We start from the raw sequence: 20,710 nt of genomic DNA, 5'->3' as shown, positions 1-20,710 counted from the left end.
TACTGGGTCTCAAAATAGCCACGTTTATTTCTTCTGGCATAAAAGAAACATAGGGAGATCGTGGACATTTGAAAAACATGGATGACAATGCCCATAGAATTCCAGCTATTAAGATACAGAGTTTTCCTCACTTCCTTTACTTTACATGTGCAGATGAACCTATGTTGTATGTACAATTATTAGTGTTTTCCTTTTTTCTACTTCAGGTATTAAATAGCATTTTTAAAGTTACATCCCTCCAGAAACTTCATATTAAGTATTAGAAAATATTTCAATCATAAAGAGGAAATATAATAAACTTCACGCATCCACCATCTAGATTAACCAACGTCTATCATTTTTGCCAGGTTTGCTTCAACTCTTTCTAAGAAACAGAACCCTAGGACTATGGTGCAAGTCCCCTTGAAGTCTCCCTGGCCCCCTGCCCCGCCCCCGTCAGAGGCATCAGTGTCCTGAAGCTGGAGGGCACGCGCCCCCCAGACGTCTTCATTTGCTGCACAGTGTACGTGCCGTGTGCGTGTGTGTGTGTACACGTAGGATTTTTATTTGACATTATAAATGATTCACTGTGCTTATCATTCTGACACTTTACTGCTTCTTATTCAATGTTCCTTTTTCAAGATCTGTGCATGACCTTGAAGTAGGCAAACGACCCACCCCATCCATTTTAAGCTCTTTAGTGTCATCCGAACACATCACAATATCCGACGTTCCCACGTATAGTAAACCCACGTCCCCTCCTGGTCCTTTGGGTGCTGGCCCCTCACTGGCTGGGCTTCCTCACTTCCTCTGTCTCTGCCTGCCACACACTCAGGTTTTACCCCAGACCTTGTCCTTCCCAACCCCTGCACCAGCTCGAGAAGTTCTGACCGTGAGGCACCCCTGGGATGATCACCTCCTGCCTCTCCAGCTCACCTGTCTGCACTCCCTCCCGTCTGCCACCTCCCACGAGTCTTTCCCGCCCCGCGTGTCCATCACCAAGTCACCCCCGGCATCCCTGCAGGCCCTCAGATCTGGGGCCGCTCCTCCTCTGTGTTCCCAGGTGAAGCAGAAGGTGCTGCGGGCTCAGGAATTGTGCCAGCTGGTTTCATGCTGGACTTTGGGCCATGGCGATCCTGGGGCCCTTGGCATCACGCAGTAACCTGACCCGTGACGTTTCCTGGTTGGTTTCCCTGCTCAGAGGTCAAGGGCAGCATCTCATACTCCCTGCTCGCCTCTCGAACCTCCCCATCCACTCTCGGCTTTGAGTCGACACCCTCCTGTTGGGAGGCTGGCTGGCCACTGCCCGGCTCTGAGCCGAGCCGCCCGAGCGAGCACTGCGGCCCCGTTCCGTCGGCTGCCTGGGGGCTTTGTTCCTTCAATTAGAGCCTCACCCCCACCTCCAACTTTCACTCATTTCTCCTCCTTCTTAAACTCTCCGTCTCGATCAAGCCCACCGCATGTAGACGGACCAGCACAGGGTGACGTGCTCACCAACCCGGTTTCCCCACTTCCTTGGGGCACAGTTGTACACGCCTCCCGGGCCCTGCAGTGAGGATGGGGCCACCTCAGTGGATGGACATGTCTGAGAGTGGCTCGGCCTGTGGACACCTGCACTCACAACCTCTAGTCACCCTCCTCCGTTCAGTGACCTTGGAGGTCATGTGTGAAGCCGCGGCATCACACCGGGAGGAGACGGAGCCCCCGAGTGCCCACAGATGGCAGCGGCCACAAGGGACAGCGGTGAGCCTCTGCCGTGTCACTGCCCTGAAGAATGCGCATCTGTGATGGCGGCACAGCTTACTGGACCAAAGCTCACGCTGGGATCCTGACGTGGGTGTGGCCCTAACAAGGATGTAAGCATGTGGGGCCGGCTTATGGTCGGTGCTGGGGAACAAGGAAACTGACGTGGAAGCAGGACAGACAGTGGCCACGTGACGCAGGGCAGGACAGGGGACACTGACCCATACTCAGGAGGCAGTCCAGGGGCTACAAGTGAACGGACACAATCAGTGTTCACTTCTGGGGCTCATGGGGTTGTCCAAAGCATAAAACATGCACCTCCTTCCACAGCCCTGCCACCCGCTACGATGCGGCGTCACTGCTTGCAGAGCTTGCTTCCCTGGGGACACGGCTCTGCACGGCTCACGCCCCGACGCCACGGCGCAACCGGCAGCGCGACTCCAGCGCCCTCATGTGTCAGAGGAAGCGGCGACGTTCCGAAATCGCCCCCCACCTCCGCACGCAGCCAACACCGGCCAGATGCTTGCCATGCTCCGGCCACCAGCTCGGAGCCCAGGCTGCAGCGGCCACCCTGGGGTGCTTACCTGCATCACGCTGTCCACGGTGAAGCCCATGCCCTCCGTGCCCAGGTCCCGCAGCAGCCGGGCCAGCAGTGCCATCTGGCTCATGGCCAGGTGAGCCGAGGAGTTGGCTTTTAATGGCTGGACCAGGTAAGATGGGATAAGCTGGAGAGACTTCACTTCCTTAAATAAGGCCATTTCCTATAAAAACCAACATCATTTGTTAAGTTTTACTGGAAAATGCTAAGGGCAACTTAGTGCCATCCGCAAAGTAAACACTGAAGGAAAAAACAGGAAACAAAAAATGACAGTGACAAACGGCAGTAAAGTCACTGATCTATAAGCTCATGTTTCTATTTAAGATGTAATAACAATTAAAAACAAAAACCAAAAGCATCAGAAATAAAAACCACGACCACTTGGAGATTAATGAAAGCTTTACAGCAAATGTGATCGGTAACTTAAGGTTTCTCTTCTCAGGATTTCACAACCTCAAGAAAAAGGTTTTCTAATTTCTAAAATTCTGAAAGAAATTAGTCCTGCTGTGAGAACCACCATTTCGGTATTTATTAAACGTCAGCCAAGCATGTAACCACGCACAATACTCCAGGTGAACAGACCCCTAATGGGTTTAGATGAAGGAGGGTAAGTACCTCCACACAGTCCAACGTCTCCAAGTGAGCAAGTCTTCCCATAACTAAGATTTCATCATTAATTAGCCAGACGCAGAAAAAGAAAAAAAGGGTAAAATATTAAAGATCGAAGAAACGATAAAATATTGATAAAATATGAGACATAATATAGAAAGACGTCTGTTTTTAGCAGGTCTGCAGGCCACACTACCCAAAACACCCTCTCATTTTGACAGTACAGTTAACTCTCTCTCCGGGCCCGTGAGTAGCTCTGAACCAAAGGAAAGAAGAAAGAGGAAGGACAGCCCCTCAGAGCAGCATGAACGGTGAACTCGCACGTGACACACAGATGCTGAGGACACGGGGATGCAGGGTCGGTTGCCCAGATGCTGGTGCAGAACGAGAACAGGTCCCAAGCAGAAGACACTCAGCACCACCACTGTCTCAGAGGTGAATGTGGCTGGAAAATAATTCGCTGCATATTCAATGCATCCTTTGAAAGATTTCCCCCAAATAGTATCACTTACTTGTTTTCTCTGAAAATTTAAGTTCATTAAACAAAACAAGATCAGTGGTTCTTCATGTTGGAGAAACTATGGCAGCTTTGGGTTCCTTCCCTAGAAAGCCGTGCACCCTCACAGCACTGTGTGTGACATTCGAAGGAGCTCGCAGACTTTCTGAATCTTAATTTGAGATCTCCTAGACCAGATGGAGTCACTAATATAAAGAGAGCAAAGCATATTCTCACACTGCTCGTCTAAGCGTGTGCCCCAAACTCTCTTTTAAACTTGTTATTGGAGTATAGCTGATTTACAATGTTGCCTTATTTTCTGCTGTACAGGAAAGTGCATCAGTTATATATAAATACATATCCACTCATTTTTAGATTCTTTTCCCATATAGGTCATTACAGAGTACTGAAGAGAGTTCCCTGTGCTATACAGTAGGTCCTTATTAATTATCTATTTTATATATAGTAGTGTGTGTATGTCAATCCCAATCTCCCAATTTATCCCTTCCCCCATGCTTTCCTGTTTTCTATGTCTGTGACTCTCTGTTTTGTAAATAAGTTCATTTGTACCCTCTTAAAAAAAATTCCACATATAAGCAATATCATATGATATGTCTTTCTGTGTCTGACTTACTTCACTTAGTATGATAATTTCTAGGCCCATCCATGTTGCTGCAAATGACATTATTTTCTTTTTTATGGCTGAGTAATATTCCATTGTATATATGTACCGCATCTTCTTTATCCATTCCTCTGTTGATGGACATTTAGGTTGCTTCCATGTCCTGGCTATTGTAAATGGTGCTGCAATGAACATTGGGGTGCACCTATTGTTTTGAAATATGGTTTTCTCAGGGTATATGCCCAGTAGTGGGATTGCTGGGTCGTGTGGTAGTTCTATTTTTAGTTTTTTAAGGATCCTCCATACTGTTCTCCATAGTGGCTGTACCAATTTACATTCCCACCAACAGTGCAAGAGGGTTCCCTTTTCTCCACACCCTCTCCAGCATTTATCATTTGTAGACTTTTTAACAACAGCCATTCTGACTGGTGTAAGGTGATACCTCATTGTAGTTTCGATTTGCATTTCTCTAATAATTAGCTATGTTGAGCAACTTTTCATGTGCTGTTTGGCCACTTGTATATCTTCTTTGGAGAAATGTCTGTTTAGATCTCTTGCCCATTGTTTGATTGGGTTTTTTTTTTATATATATTGAGCTGCATGAGCTGTTTGTATACTTTGGAGATTAATCCCTTGTCAGTTGCTTTGTTTGCAAATATGTACTCCCATTCTGTGGGTTGTCTTTTCGTTTTGCTTATGGTTTCCTTTGCTGTGCAAAAGCTTTTAAGTTGAACTAGGTCCCATTTGTTTATTTTTGTTTTTATTTTCATTACTCTAGGAGGTGGATTGAAAGAGATCTTGCTGTGATTTATGTCAAAGACTGTTCTGCCTATGTTTTCCTCTGAGTTTTATAGCGTCTGGCCTTACATTTAGGTCTTTAATCCATCTTAAGTTTGTTTTTGTGTATGGCATTAGGGAGTGTTGCAATTTCATTCTTTTACATGCAGCTGTTCAGTTTCCCCAGCACCACTTACTGAAGAGACTGTCTTTTCCCCATTGTATAGTCCTGCCTTCTTTGTCATAGATTAGATGACCATAGGTGAGTGGGTTTATCTCTGGACTTTCTATCTATACATTGATCTGTATTTCTGTTTTTGTGCCAGTACCATACTGTTTTGATGACTGTAGCTTTGTAGTATAGCCTGAAGTCAGGCAGTCTGATTCCTCCAGCTCCATTTTCCTTTCTCAAGATTGCTTTGGCTATTCAGGGTCTTTTGTGTTTCCATCCAAACTAAAAATTTTTGTTCTAATTCTGTGAAAAATGCCATTGGTAATTTGATAGGGATAGCACTGAATCTGTAGATTTCTTTGGGTAGTATAGTCATTTTGACAAAATTGATTCTTCCAATCCAAGAACATGGTATATCTACCTGTTTGTGTCTTCTTTGATTTCTTTCATCAGTGTCTTAGAGTTTTCTGCATATAGGTCTTTTGTCTACTGAGGTAGGTTTATTCCTAGGTATTTTATTCTTTTTGTTGCAAAGGTAAATTGAATTGTTTCCTGAATTGCTCTTTCTGATCTTTCATTCTTTGTGTACAGGAATGCAAGAGATTTTTGTGTATTAATTTTGTATCCTGCAACTTTAATTTTGTATCCTGCCATTTTCATCAATTTCATTGATGAGCTCTAGTAGTTTTCTGGTAGCATCTTTAGGATTTTCTAGGTATGGTATCATGTCATCTGCAAACAGTGAGAGTTTTACTTCTTCTTTTCCAATTTGGATTCTTTTTATTTCTTTTTCTTCTCTGAATGTCATGGCTAGGACTTCCAAAATTGTGTTGAATAAAACTGGTGAGAGAGGACACCCTTGTCTTGTTCCTGATCTTAGAGGAAATGCTTTCAGTTTTTCACCATTGAGAATGATGTTTGCTATGGGTTCATCGTATACGACCTTTATTATGTTGAGGTAGGTTCCCTCTATGCCCACTTTCTGGAGAGTTTTTTATCATAAATAGGTGTTGAATTTTGTCAAAAGCTTTCTCTGCATCTACTGGGATGGTCATATGGTTTTTATTCTTCAGACTGTTAATATGGTGTATCACATTGATTGATTTGCATATGTTGAAGAAACCTTGCACCCCTAGGATAAATCCCACTTGATCATGGTGTATGATCCTCTTAATGTGTTGTAGGATTTGGTTTGCTAGCATTTTGTTGAGGATTACGTCTATGTTCATCAGTGATATTGGCCTGTAATTTTCTTTTCTTTTTTTGTAGTATCTTTGTCTGGTTTTGGTATCAGGGTGACGGTGGCCTCATACAATGAGCCTGGGAGTGTTCCTTCTGCAATTCTTTGGAAGAGTTTCAGCAGGAAAGGGTTAACTCTTCTCTAAATGTTTGATAGTATTAGCCGATGAAGCCATCTCATCCTGGACTTTTGTTTTTGTTCATGCTGTACAGCATGTGGGATCTTAGTTCCCTAACCAGGGATGGAACTTGTGCCCCCTACAGTGGAAGCACAGACTCCTAACCACTGGACCACCAGGGAATTCCCTGTTAGAAGTTTTGAAATCAGTTTCAATTTCAGTACTTGTGATTGGTCTGCTCATATTTTCTATTTCTTCCTGGTTCAGTCTTGGAAGGCTGTACCTTTCTAAAAATTTGTCCATTTCTTCTAGGTTGTCCATTTTATCGGCATATAGTAGCTTGTAGTAGTCTTTTATGATCCTTTGTATTTCTATGGTGTCTGTTGTAACTTCTCCTTTTTTATTTCTAATTTTATTGATTTGAGTCCTCTCCCTTTTTTTCTTGGAGTCTGGCTAAAGGTTTATCAATTTTGTTTATCTTCTCAAAGAACCAGCTTTTAGTTTCATTGATCTTTGCCATCTTTTTCTTTGTCTCTATTTCATTTATTTCTGCTCTGACCTTTATGATTTCTTTCCTTCTACTAACTTTGGGTTTTGACCTTCTTTCTCTAGTTGCTTCAGGTGTAAGGTTAGATTGTTTCTTTGATATTTTTCCTGTTTCCTGAGATAAGACTGTATTGCTGTAAACTTCCCTCTTAGAACTGCTTTTGCTGTGTCCCACAGGTTTTGGATTGTTCTGTTTTCGTTGTCATTTGTCTCTAGATACTTTTTGATTTCCCCAGGGATCTCTTGGTTATTCAGTAGTGTATTGTTTAGCCTCCATGTGTTTGTATTTTTTACAGTTTCTTTCCTGTAACTGATATCTAGTCTCACAGCGTTGTGGTCGGAAAAGATACTTGATACAATTTCAATTTTCTTAAATTTACCAAGGCTTGATTTGTGACCCAAAATATGGTCTATCCTGGAGAATGTTCCATGAGCACTTGAGAAGAAAGTGTATTCTGTTGTTTTTGGATGGAATGTCCTATAAATATCAATTAAGTCCACCTTGTTTAATGTGCCATTTAAAGCTTGTGTTTCCTTATTTATTTTCATTTTGGATGATCTGTCTATTGGTGAAAGTGGGGTGTTAAAGTCCACTACTATTATTGTGTTACTGTCGCTTTCCCCTTTTATGGCTGTTAGCGTTTGCCTTATGTATTGAGGTGCTCCTATGTTGGGTGCATAAATATTTACAACTGTTATATCTTCTTCATGGATCGATCCCTTGATCATTATGTAGTGTCCTTCCTTGTCTCTTGTAACAGTCTTTATTTTAAAGTCTATTTTGTCTGATATGAGTATTGCTACTCCAGCTTTCTTTTGATTTCCATTTGCATGGAATATCTTTTTATGTCCTCTCACTTTCAGTCTGTATGTGTCCCTAGGTCTGAAGTGGGTCTCTTGTAGACAGTGTATATATGGGTTCTGTTTTTGTATCCATGCACCCAGTCTGTGTCTTTTGGTTGGAGCATTTAATCCATTTATATTTAAGGCAATTATCAATATGTACGTTCCTATTGCCATCTTCTTAATTGTTTTGGGTTTGTTTTTGTAGATCTTTTTTCTTCCCTTCTGCTTTTATTCTCTTCTTTTGTGGTTTGATGACCATCTTTAGTGTTGTATTTAGGTTGCTTTTTCTTTTTTGTGTGTGTATCTATTGTAGCTTTTTGGTTTGCATTTCCCATGAGGTTTTAAAAAATTATTTATTTATTTATTTATTTATTTATTTATTGGCTGTGTTGGGTCTTTGTTTCTGTGCGAGGGCTTTCTCTAGTTGTGGCGAGTGGGGGCCACTCTTCATCGTGGTGCGCGGGCCTCTCACTGTCGTGGCCTCTCTTGTTGCGGAGCACAAGCTCCAGATGCGCAGGCTCAGTAGTTGTGGCTCACGGTCCTAGTTGCTCTGCGGCATGTGAGATCTTCCCAAACCAGGGCTCGAACCCATGTCCCCTGCATTGGCAGGCAGATTCTCAACCACTGCGCCACCAGGGAAGCCCTCCCATGAGGTTTTATAGAGCAGTCTATATATAAACAAGGTTGTTTTAAGTTGCTGGTCTCTTACTTTCCAATGCAATTCCCATTTCCTGCATTTGTGCTCTCCTCTTCTCACAACTGCTGGTTTTGATATCATATTTGTGTGTGGATGATTTGCTCCTTTTAGTGTATGTTTGCCTTTACTAGGAAGATTTCCCATTTCTTAGTTTCCTTGTTTGTAGAAACAAGAATATTTCTACCACCCCACTCCCCCACCCCCAACCTAGAGAAGCTCCTTTAGCATTTGTTGTAAAGCTGGTTTGGTGGTGAATTTTCTTAGCGTTTGCTTGTCTGAAAAGCTTTTGATTTCTCCGTCAAATCTGAATGACAGCCTTGCTGGGTAAAGTATTCTTGGTTGTACGTTTTTCCCTTTCATCACTTTAAATATATCCTGCTTTTTCCTTTTGGCCTGTGGAGTTTTTGCTGAAAAATCAGCTGATAACCTTCTGGGGATTCCTTTGTATGTTATTTGTTGCTTTTCCCTTGTTGCTTTTAATATTTTTTCTTTGTATTTAATTTTTGTTAGTTTGATTAATATGTGTCTTGGCATGTTTCTCCTTGGGTTTATCCTGTATGGGACTCTCTGTGCTTCCTGGACTTGGGTGACTATTTCCTTTCCCATGTTAGGGAAGGTTTCAACTATAATCTCTTCAAATCTTTTCTCAGTCCCCTCTTTTTCTTCTGGGACCCCTATAATTTGAATGTTGGTGTGTTCAGTGTTGTCTCAGAGATCTCTGAGAGTGTCCTCAATTCTTTTCATTCTTTTTCCTTTATTCTGCTCCTTGGCAGTTATTTCCACCATTTTATCTTCCAGCTCACTTATCCGTTCTTCTGCCTCAGTTATTCTGCTATGGATTCCTTCTAGTGTATTTCCCATTCCAGTTATTGTGTTGTTCATCACTGTTTGTTCTTTAGTTCTTCTAGGTCCTTGTTAAACATTTCTTGTATCTTCTCCATCCGTGCCTCCATTCTTTTTCTGAGATGCTGGATCATCTTTATTGCCATCACTCTGAATTCTTTTTCAGGTAGACTGCCTATTTCCTCTTCATTTAGTTGTTCTTGTAGGTTTTAACCTTGCTCCTCTGTCTGCAGCACATTTCTCTGTCTTCTCTTCTTTCTAATTTACTGTATATGTGGTCTCCTTTCGCAGGCTACAGGGTGGTAGTTCCTCTTGCTCCTGGTGTCTGCCCCCTGGTGGGTGGAGCTGGGTCTTGTCCCTCTGGTGAGCAGGGTTGTGTCAAGGGGTGTGTTTTGGGGTGTCTCTGAGCTTAGTATGACTTTAGGCAGCCTGTCTGCTAATGGGTAGGGCTGTGTTCCTTTCTTGCTGGTTGTTTGGCCTGAGGTGTTCCAGCACTGGAGCCTGCAGGCTGTTGGGTGAAGCTGGGTCTCAGTGCCAAGACAGGGACCTCCAGGAGACCTCACGATGATTAATATTCCCTGGGGCTGGGAACTCCCTGGCGGTCCAGTGGCCAGGACTTGGCACTCCCACCACGGTGGCTCAGGTTCGACCCCTGGTTGGGGAACCAAGATCCCGCAAGCCGCACAGTGTGGTGTGCCCCAAACTCTTACACACTCACTTCTATCTTAGCTTCCCCCAGTGCCCAGGCTAGAGGAGGCGTGTTTGCTGAAAGAATAAAAATATTTAGATCAAGACCGTTATACATCTTTTTTTTTACCCCATTTTTCTATTCTGATTTAATTCTCCATATATTTTTATTTACTTAAAAAATAGTGTACGTTGAATAAAAAAAACACTAGAAAAAGCAAACTGTACATTTTAATCATGTTTAAGGCAACATTTACCTGGTTTAGAACATGAGGAAAATATGATGGTGAATCACTAAGGATAATCTATGATGCTCTTGGGTAGACAAGATCTTGTAAGGTATTAAGAAAGTCAAGTATCTGTAGTTATATGTTTATTATTTATGGTTTCAAATTCTGTGGTGAAATTCATACCTGAATAAAATTGGAAGCTATAACACGCAGGCGAGCAGAAGAATCTCCAGTTCTCGTGAGCAGAACAGGAATGGTCCTTTCCACACAGTGAGTTGTTTCAAGCTTACCCAGTTTATGTTTAGGAATATATTGTGTGATTAACATTTTCAGCAATTTCAAAGATGCCTGAAAGACCTAAGAAAAAAGTGATAAAAACAGATGAGCCACTCTCACTGAATTCCACCAAAAGAAAACATGAAATTTACTATTAGTTATAAACACAAACATTACGCTGAAAACTACACGCTGTCTGAAGGACTGGAAATGGCCAACTGAAAACTGCTCTGTGAGCACAGTTCCCGGCACATGGAAGGCACAGGCTCTTATCTCCCACGTGTCATAAAGTCCCCGACATCTCTCCATGAGCCAAATATCTGACATTACTGCTGAACTGCATGAGCTCCTGTATGAATGCAGACGACAATGTAATTGTGGGATGTTCATTCTTAAGGTCCTTTCAGGGTCAGGAGAAGTCGGTGCTAACTCCCAAGCTCCTCAGGTGTCATGAAGAACAAAAACATAAAGGGGCACGAATCAGTCGTGGTGGCCAGGCCTCTGTGCACATGGACCAGAGGGCACGGCCCACAGGGACAGACCTCAGACTCCTTAGCGACCACATTCCTTCCTCGAGAGCTTCATTCCTAGTGACACCACATGCTAGGTGACAACGGTACTGGGGACAAGGCTGCCTCTTGGGCTACCCTGACCTCCAGGGGACATCCCGGCAGCTCTCTGGCAGACACGGGGCCCCTGAGGGGCGGGCGGGGACTCACTGGGGTCACGATGTCTCGGACGGCTCTCCTGATGAGGAATACGGCCGCCCTCAGCGTGCTCTTCAGGTCTTCCTTTGGGGTTGCCGCCGGTGCATCCATCAGCTGTTTATACAGGGCGAGCAGCGCGTCCTCCCGGTGCGACCATGTTTTGGAATAGGCCCCGGCCACCTGGGAGGGCGGGACCCGGCCCCTCAGAGTGGGCGCTTGGCCACGTCCCCTCCCCAGCAGCCCCGCGGCCTGCTTCCTGCACCCCGGCCTTGGTTTGCTTTAAACCAAGCACAGCTTTTCTAAGAACAGGACCTCCACCCACTAGGTACGTGTACTTGGAGAAATACTCCTCCTAACGTGGAAAATTTAAGTTCATGTTAAAACATGGAACGTATTAAAAGTTCCAGCACGAGAATCTTTTGAGGCTGGTGACACGCTCATGTTTTGTTTGCTCTGCTGTCCTCTCCCCTGGAGCTGGCGGTGCTCTCAGGCGGGAGCTGGTGTTGGACCCCAGCCCTGTCAACACGACAAATCAGGCCCAGGCTGAAATGGATACTTGTCGTGAAATCTGAAATTCTAGCTTACGCTTGTGCGGCTTCACGTAAGGAGTAACTATCAAAAGACTTTTCCATTGAACAGTGAGGACAAAGGGCAGTTGCAGCATCGGGACCAGCAAGCCTGGGAGCCCTGTGGAGCCGCCCGCCCCTGCCCGTTGTTTGCAGGCTGTTTATACGAGCTTCTGTTCTTACCAAGGCCTCTCCCAGCACGTCCACGGCGGAGCTGGCTTCGCGCAAGGCCTTCTCTGTTAGAGGCTCAGGCTCACCCACGGTGCCCGCTCTGGGAGGCTCGCTGCTGTCTGTGTCCCTCGTCTCTGGCTCCGTGGCCACTGCCCCAGGCTGCTTGCGGGTCGCGGGAAGGGGCCGCTCATCGTAGGGCAGGGACTTGAGCTGCGGGAGGACAGGGCGGCTGCCGGGCTCGGTGCAGGATCCTCCCCACATACTGACCCCCCTGTCTACACCCATGGGCTGACTGCTTGGGACTTACCTGGTCAGAATGATGGTATTTTGCTAAATATCAGTCTCGTCAAGTTAGAATAATTTATACCATAGGGTGTAATTGAAAAAAAATTAGATCAGGGGTTTTATTCCCTTCTAAACTTACTACAGACCTAATAAACAAGCAATGTAGATTCTGCCGCGATTACTATTTACAACTAGTGATTTCAGTTCAGCTGACAGTAGGTCACTACAGTAAAAGTCATTACAGTTTTTTTCTGGCAAGACCCTTGGCATTTTCTTAGTTTATTAGTTTATTTCTGAGAAACAACTCTCAAGCCTCATTTTAAACGCATCCAGTGCCCAGCAGCCTTGAAGTAACACAGGCAGCCAAAGCTCCAGATCCTTATCCACCTTTGTCTGCATCCTGCAGCAGACATTTCCCGGGCTCTGTTCTTGGTGACCCACGTAGAGCGATGGGAAGACAGACTCCCCGCCCTCGGCGGGCCTCGTTCTCAGGGGGAGACAGATATACATTAAACAAGTACACACGTCACAGACTTCCAGGTAACTGAGGGCAGAAAGAGCGATTCCAGAGTCACTTTCTGAGGAAGGCGTCACGGTGACACTGAACAGACAAGGAGGACCGTTTATTCATACTTAATACCTGCTGAGGTCTTAACTGGGTGTACAACACGTGAGATTTAGCTTCTCATCTTTTAAAATGTGCTCACACTTGTAAAACAAAACACATTGAGGTACTAAAAAAGGAGAAATTAGAGTACTTTTAGATTGAAGTGTGAAACATAACAATTAATTTACAGACAAGATATCACTGGAGGGAGAGGGAGGATGGCAATGCTCACAGACACGCCCTGGGAGAGCCAGCGGCACGAGGGCGTGGGGGCCGTGTGGCAGCTGTGGGCCTCTGGCTGCCGTCCTCCCCAGGGTCTACTGGCCACGTGGCCATGCCCGGCAGGGGCTCCAGGGAGGCCCCCACAGGCCAGTTGGCACCTTTGCCCCCTCTGGTCCTCGTCACTGCTCCTCAGGTGGCAGGTGACTGAGGCCGATCTAAGCAGGGTTAACCCGGGGACTCTGCTTAGAATGGGACGCACGCCCTCCCCCAGAGGGCACAGTGTACAGACCTGAAGCTGAGGCCACGTGACGAGCCCGGCCTTCCGAGAGGGCGTCTCAGAACCACAGGAAACAGACTCGCAAGACAGAAATCAAACCAACCCTGGAACCCACATGACCTCTTAAAATTCCCAGTTATAAACACCAATAACACCCAGTTTGAACCAGGTTTTCTGTCCCCTGCCACACAAGAGGTTCTAACAGGTATGGTAACTGGATACGACTTGTACCGAGGCTCTACTAAGGTCAGGCCAGGGTAGGAACCTGACGAATATTGTCTCATTTAATCCTGGAAACCACCCTTTAAGAAGACGTCTGTACATCTTTGCAAAGAGAAAAACAGAGGCTCAGAGGATGAAGTGTGTCTCAGCCATTGGCCGATGTTCCGGCCGCAGCTTTTTTGCCCCTCTTCTTGACACAGCGCGGGTAAGGCTGTCACTGTTTTGTACCCTGATACATCCCTTGCCCCGGGAAAGCTCCTGGCATGATGCGGGTCCCCACTACATACATGTGGAATAAACTGTCCACAGCGTGAACATGAGTTACCTACATGGGCCTTGGGAGGAGGACCTGCGGCGGGGGGTGACCGGTCCACCACGCAATGCTGAGGAGAAATGTCCAGGGGATGCGATGAAGGCTTCTCCTGAAGGAAAAGGTCTGCAAACTGGTTTTCTGTCCCCCTTTCTTCTGGCTGTGGCAGTGAGAGTGCGGGCTGCTGGTGGCGAGGGCTGTTGGAACGGACCAGGGGCTGGAGGGGCAAGTCCAGAGGCCTTCGTATCTGGGGAGAAACGGGCCATTCAATCCCCAGTGTCACTGCCCCACCAGACACACCCCTTGTTCCCCCAGGGGAGTGCTAGTTTGGGAAGGCAGAGGGGGAAACCCACACTGACGAGGTCCCATAGCCATGTCACCGCCCCCGACTGTCTCTGGATGGTTACTGTGTGGACCACTCAAGTGACACCTGTACCAAAACACCAGAGTGGCCATGAGCATCTGTGCACGGGGTGCTGTGGTGGGGAGGCCACAGGCAGGCAGGGAGCACCCGGCTGGACCCGAGAGGCCTGTGCTGGTCACTCTGTGTCTGCAAAGCAGGCTACTTCGTGTCACCCGAACGAGTGCAACGGACTCAGTGGTGGCCACGTGCTGGGCCAGGAGCAAGCGCTCCAGGCAGACAACTGCACCTGAGGCTCCCTGTTCTCACCCCTGTGGATGGGATGGGGAAACTGAGGCACAAAGAGGCCAAGGAATGAGTCTGAGACTACAGAGTTGGACGGAGGAACGGAGCCCGGGGTCTGGCAGCGAGTGCCAGAGGCGGCACTCCCTGCACTGCCCTCTGGGTGCCGGGCCTGCGTCCCAGCCTGGAACGTGGGCTCTGGATGTGAGACCCGCCCCCACCCAGCCCGAGCTGTCAGGGTGGTGCTCTCGCCCCACTCCCGGGGGCTGTGTGGGCAGGGCTGCCAACAGGAGATGCAGTCGCCCACCGGGAAGCCTTCCCACCCGACCTTCCCTGTCTCCGCCTCTGCAAATCCTTCAAGAGTGCGTCAAGGCCAGGCCTACGACACGGGCCCACTGTCGCTGCTGTCGCCTGAGCCTGACAAAGTCTTCTGTTTTGCGGAACGCGTAACCACCCTCGTGGACCCCGCGACGGCTCTCCCGGTCCCTGGTCCCAGCTGTGGGCCCTGCCACCCACCAGCTCGGCGTCCACCAGCCCGTGCAGCTGCAGCCGCCCGTACACCTGGCTGCGGTAGTGCGCCATCTGCTGTTTCTTCTCCTTGGCCAGGTCGTAGTCCTCCTTCTCCACGGCACGGCGCTTCTCCACCTCGTACCTGCCCAGCCGCTCCCCGACCTGAAGCACACGGCGTTGGCTTTGGCTTCGCATGTGGACCGACTCACGCGAGGTGCGAAGACGGTTTTAAAGTAACGCTTTGAGGACAGTGTGGGCGACCAACTCCGTGTCGGGGGGAGAGGGGAATGGCATGGGGGATGGAGGGAATGGGCCACCGCCACCTGCGAGCTCATGGGAGTTTAAACATCTTACATTTCCTGCGGCCGTGGCCCTGAGGAGGGCTCTGCAGGAGTGTGTGCTCTTGCTGTCCTTCATGTGCTGATGCCCCTGAACCCACGCTAACGCTGCAGCCTTCAGAGGCCTGCCGTTTGCTGAGCAGGAACCAGGGCAGTTAGACACGGAGCCGCCGCCTTCCCCACAGGCAGTACCTTCTGCAGGTCGGCGATGGCCTGCTTGAGCGTCTTGGCGTCGTCGTAGCGCTCCCTCTGGGCTGCCTCGCGCTTCCTTTCATCTAACCTGCGGATAATCTGTGCCACTTCCGGATCCTGGTACATGTCAAAGGCCAAGTCATCTAGTGGGGAAATATAGTCAGACTTCCTAAAGGAAAGGAAAGGGTACTTTAGAGCCAGTTTCAATCTATGTGACGTTGCAGGGGGAGAGTGGGCCCCGTGCTCAGTGCTGAAGACACACAGACAGTCTGGAAAGGTCCCACCCACACCCGTTCCGGAGCATTTCTTGCTGAGAAAGCAAAGGCTCAGAGAAGTCAGTAACGGGCTTCACGTCACACAGCAAGTGCAGGCAGGTCTTGCTGACCCCACAGCTTATGCTCTTGACCATGAATTATAAGCACACGGGGCATCTGAGCCTTCAGTGTGTTCATTCACTCGTTCAGCAGATATCCCGAGTGCAGACCGTGCAGGGCTCTGCTCTGGGCGCAGGGACAGGACAGAGCATGTGAATCATTTGTAGATGTGGGAAAACCAAAACCAAAGCCAGCCATGAGCAGGCCCCAGCCCTGCAGAGGCTGGCTTGGCGGCCCAGGCCGAGTCCAGGGCTGCATTTCACGCCACAGTAATGGTGACGAGCATTAGAGACGGAGAGCTGCTACCACTGGGCTCGCCCCTCCAAGTGCCTGCTCGTGTGACATCACCACCCAGTCCTGCAGGAGATCGGGGAATCCTTCCCAGAATAAATGCCCTAAACGTGATCTGAATAACCTGTTGTGGATTACGCATCGCCTCCCCCTTTCCTCCCAATTCTATAACCGGCCAGAAGCTTTCTTCTGGGCCTGACATTTAGAACCAGGACGCTGTTCTAACTACTCGACAGAAGCGTTAGGGGACGCGGCCCAGAGCCTCCCAATGTGCTGCATCAGAGGCAGGAAGACGCCTGCCGCCAGCTTCGCCTTGGGTGTCCTTGCACAGCAAGCACCATTAAAGAGGCGACTTGTCATACAAGTTTGGTTGATTAACAATATACTCAAACAGGACAGGGGGCCACACCACCTTTCAAAGGCAGCCGGGACCCCCTTCCCCAGGCCTTGACTCAGGCGGCTGTGGGCACAGCAGCGGGCACACGGCCACGGTGGCTGTGAGCGTCTCCGTTCATCTCAGTGATGACTGAACAAGAGCATGTTTCTGTGCTTCCAAGATCTGTTGACTCTTTTTACCTAAATACACACCACAGGCTCAAGTCCAACTCACTCTGCCTTGAAGTTCCAGAGGTGAAGCCAAGGCTTCATTACAGTATAAAAACCCTACGAAGGACGAAATGATGCTGCAACGCCCAGGCATCAGCAGCGCCCACTTTCCACGATGCTCCAGCACTGCCTGTGGACTCAGCCTTGGGCGCTGCCCACAACCTTTCAAGACCTCCCTCTACCTTCAGGAAAACCCTGGCGGGGGCGGGGGGACGGGGGTGAGTCAGGACAAGAAACTGCAGTTTACCATCCCCCATGGCTAACTTGATAAAGAACTGATTTAAACAGAAACCACAATTCCCCAGAAGGCTCCTGGCGATACTATAAACCCGGTAAGTGAGCTTAGTCGTCCCTGTTCACCAAGGGCAGAGCTGGGGGCAGCACCTCCACGATGCTGAAGCAAGTACCTGCCGTCAGTGCTCCCCCCGTCTTCTCACCCCCACCTGGCAAGGTGAGGACTCCAGCAGGCGGGAAGGATCCGGGCTGAGGACTGAAGCGGAGCTTGTGTAGGCGGGATGATGGGTCACCCTGCGCCGTGACTTTTTATACATGAAACTGTAAGCACGGCCTCCACTCCAGTGTGCCATACTCAGCACCACCCAGTGGCTCCGAGCAACAGCACAGAGAACTGACGCCACGTTTGATGCAAACGGAGAGCCAGCAGTTCTGGCCATGTGCGTGTGAGCGTGGAAATACACCACAGGTCATGTGCAAATGTCAACCGTGTACTAACATCTAAGCATCTTATCTCTTCGCTATTGGGATCTGCCGTCAGAGAAGCGGACCTGGGTATTGTTTTGAATCCCTTTCTCTTTAGGCCGGGCGCCTGTGGAAGGGGTCCCCCTACTTCCATAAACAGCAGACACATGACAAGGGTGCTGAAGGACTCTGTCCCAGAGGGGCACCTAGGGACAGAGGGTGTGAAGTGCCGTGCCCTCGGCCTTGCCCTCCATGCCTGACTTGCTAAAGAGTCAGCAAGATAGCGAAGTCTGTATAACTGTCCACGTGAGGAACGTGGAGAGGAACTTACAGAAAGTGATGTGACATGCAGTTCTCACTCCCTGAAGGAATGAGGTTTTAAAGCAGATATAGATGAACTTTGGGGTACCTGGTAATCTGGGTCAATTAATACTTCGATTCTTACCTATGAATTTGCCTGTGCCACCAAAATACCAAAGGACGGCTGACAGAGCTTTTATCTGAATGCATTCGAGGAACTGGCTAGTAATACCAGAACATACAAGAAACGAAGTCATCTCTGCAGGGCAGTGAAAGAAGATGTGCTGAATAAAACGGTGACCTTAATCTGCAGTGTATTTAAGACAATCCCATCAGTGGCTTATTCGGCTCCAGACTGAATGTAGAGGCCCCCAGGTCCAGGATCCTTTCTTTGGAGCTGACTTGCACTTTCATGATTCCAAGGAAAGTTACAGAAATTTATTGCCTCGGGGGTGGGGGGCAGGGCTCTTACCCAGAACAAGTTCCTTCGAGAGCTGGGTCCTCTGTGTTGTGCCCTAGATAATGATCAATCAGCTTCTCTCTAGAGGTCTTTGGGGGAAAAAGTTATGCTTAGTATCTCAGAGAGAAAAGGAACAACATAAAACAGAGATGATTTGACATAAAGGTGTCAGTCAGGGAGCTTCAATGATCCTAGTGTCCTGGAGGGACAACTAAAATTCTCGAGTAAAGTTTAATACAACAGCTGCTGAAAGTGATCTGCTAGCTGTTCACCAGATAATTTTGTGAGAATTTTTAGGATGATACTTTTGTGACAAAAATAAACGATCCCTTCTTGTTAGAAATAAATGTCCCTCTTCAGGAATGAAACTTCCCAAACTTACAATATTGCTTTCATCACTGAAATCTGCAGGGTCTCCAATGATATTTATTGCCACCAAAGCAACCTAAGAAAGAGTTAATCAACAGAAATTAAGTATAACATGTCTGACATGACTTAACCCCTTTATAACAAACTCTGAGCCACACTGTCATAAAACGGGATGAGGTACAGCAAAATGCTTTAGCTGTAAAATCTCAGGCTAATATAGAATTATTAATGACTTTTATAAATTATATAAGTTAATATTCTAATGCTGAACCAAGAGGGTATTTTAACGTCTAGAGGCTGTTAAACAATACAGCTACAAACCTCCGAAGCTGTAACCCAGCTTTACATCGAACCATCCACTCAAGGGTAAGGACGGGGTCCCATCCACACGATCGTGGTAGATGAGACCATGAAATGAAACCTACGTTAACAGAGCTTGGTTTGTCCAAGGCACTGATTCTCACTTGACGGGGAGGAGCCGCCTTCGCGTACCCCCTTCCTTGCGAATCACGGTTGCTGAACTGAAAACTGAGGAATTACTGGTGAATACACAGGTGGGGTGGAGGAGGGAAAAGGCTCAGAATTCTGCTGTCAAATACGGACCAGGCACCACGACTCTGTCTCAGAACTCTCCTTCAGCTCACTTGCTCAGCAGAAAGCTCTGACTTGCTGGAATGCGTGCACTCCTCTTGGAGGGGGCAGGGAGTGCTGTAAATATCTGTGCTAATTAACAAGACTGCTTTGGACACAGTTGATTTCCACTAATATTCTTTATGCCAAAAAAATAAAAAGAAAGGGAGGGAGGGAGCTAGAGAGATTCTGGACTGCATGCATCATTAAACCGCACCCTCAATTTCCACCAGGGGATTTATCTTGTAAAAGTTTAGGGGGTTTATGGAGAACAGTGCTGTCCAACAAAAATAATGGGCTGGCCAAAAAGTTCGTTCAGATTTTTCCATGCGATGTTACCTCGAACACCCGAACAAACTTTTTGGCCAACCCAATATAATGCAAACCACATATGTAATTTTAAGTTTTCTAGTCGACACAGTAAAAGAAACATTTAAAATTGATTTTTTGATTTTAACAATATATTTAAAGCTAATGTATCCAAAACATCCTCCTCTCCTTGTGTAACCGAGCCTGGGTCACACATGCAGCCCATGCACTTGGACCAGCCACGCTCCCAGTGTGCACAGCCGCACGTGGCCGGTGGCTCCGACGCAGCTCCAGGGAGCTTAGCACTCTCCCACAGACACCACCTTAAAGGAGGAGTCTCAGATGCCACAAAGCAGGGGGCGGGGTAGGGGTGTCACCAAGGGGAGGGCCCATGTGTCTCACCTGATTATACACATTGTACTTGTTGATATGGTTTTGGTGAAAAATCAGCTTAAGAAACTGTCCTACTGCATCCACATACACCGATTTCAGTTCCCGGGCTTTGCAACCTGTCTTTTCATTGTCACAGAGAGAGACGTAGCTGAAAGAAAAAACACAACTCTGGAATCACGCTGATGTGGAAATACGCTGCCTTCGGTGCCCACTGAGCTCTGCAGGTTTCAAGGAAAGTTGTTAGGTTTGGAACGAAAAACCCTAGGGAAGAAAGCCCAGAAGTCAAGTTCTAAATAGTTCTCTTAAGATAAGCTCTGTCCCTGAAAAGTGGCCTGAATACGACCCACAGGAACACTGCCCAGTCAGCACGCTCAGCACCAGGCCGGTGTTCGGAAGGGGTGTGCTCTCCACCCGCACACAAGTACGTAAGACAGCGCCAAGGGCAAGGGCGACTCCTTAGTTTTTAATTGCTTTGAGATGGAATTAGGCTAAGAGTCCCCACCGTACATGTTAAGTTGCATTCTTACCCAAGCCTTCGAAACCGCTCTGCTTGATACGGTGCGAAATACTCCGGCAGGCTCTCACTAACGTAGAACTCGATTTTACTGGAAATCATATACTGATGAGCAAGCAACTGTAGTTTTCTTATTCGACATCTCTCCACCATTTGAAGAACAATTTCTTGTGGAAATTGGCAAAACCTGAAAGCAAACACATTTTTGTTTTATCTGCAGGATCTCCGTAGAGGGT

The 20,710-nt window shown here is 47.5% G+C and overlaps 1 protein-coding gene across 8 annotated transcripts in view; it reads right to left on the bottom strand.

Annotated features, from left to right (window-relative positions):
* CEP104 (centrosomal protein 104) overlaps positions 1 to 20,710 on the bottom strand; it is a 58,722-nt gene that overhangs the window by 21,891 nt on the left and 16,121 nt on the right. For 5 of the 8 annotated variants that reach the window (XM_027110400.1, XM_027110404.1, XM_027110402.1 and 2 more), the window contains 11 exons: positions 20,488 to 20,661; positions 19,970 to 20,108; positions 18,642 to 18,704; positions 18,272 to 18,348; positions 15,530 to 15,698; positions 15,006 to 15,161; positions 13,866 to 14,093; positions 11,936 to 12,133; positions 11,199 to 11,366; positions 10,387 to 10,560; positions 2,307 to 2,483 (listed from right to left, as the gene is read on the bottom strand). In XM_027110400.1, the coding sequence (XP_026966201.1) occupies positions 2,307 to 2,483; positions 10,387 to 10,560; positions 11,199 to 11,366; positions 11,936 to 12,133; positions 13,866 to 14,093; positions 15,006 to 15,161; positions 15,530 to 15,698; positions 18,272 to 18,348; positions 18,642 to 18,704; positions 19,970 to 20,108; positions 20,488 to 20,661 (1,723 nt within the window). Of the gene's footprint in view, positions 1 to 2,306; positions 2,484 to 10,386; positions 10,561 to 11,198; positions 11,367 to 11,935; positions 12,134 to 13,865; positions 14,094 to 15,005; positions 15,162 to 15,529; positions 15,699 to 17,207; positions 17,538 to 18,271; positions 18,349 to 18,641; positions 18,705 to 19,969; positions 20,109 to 20,487; positions 20,662 to 20,710 lie in introns of those variants that run through there. The other 3 variants (XM_027110403.1, XM_027110407.1, XM_027110406.1) reach the window with 3 other exon arrangements.

Source organism: Aethalodelphis obliquidens, unplaced genomic scaffold, assembly GCF_003676395.1.
Source record: "Aethalodelphis obliquidens isolate GAN/ISIS:26980383/991018 unplaced genomic scaffold, ASM367639v1 scaffold9, whole genome shotgun sequence".
NCBI lineage: Eukaryota > Metazoa > Chordata > Mammalia > Artiodactyla > Delphinidae > Aethalodelphis > Aethalodelphis obliquidens.
Note: the sequence above shows the minus strand (reverse complement) of the source record. Positions and strands in the feature narration are given on the sequence as shown.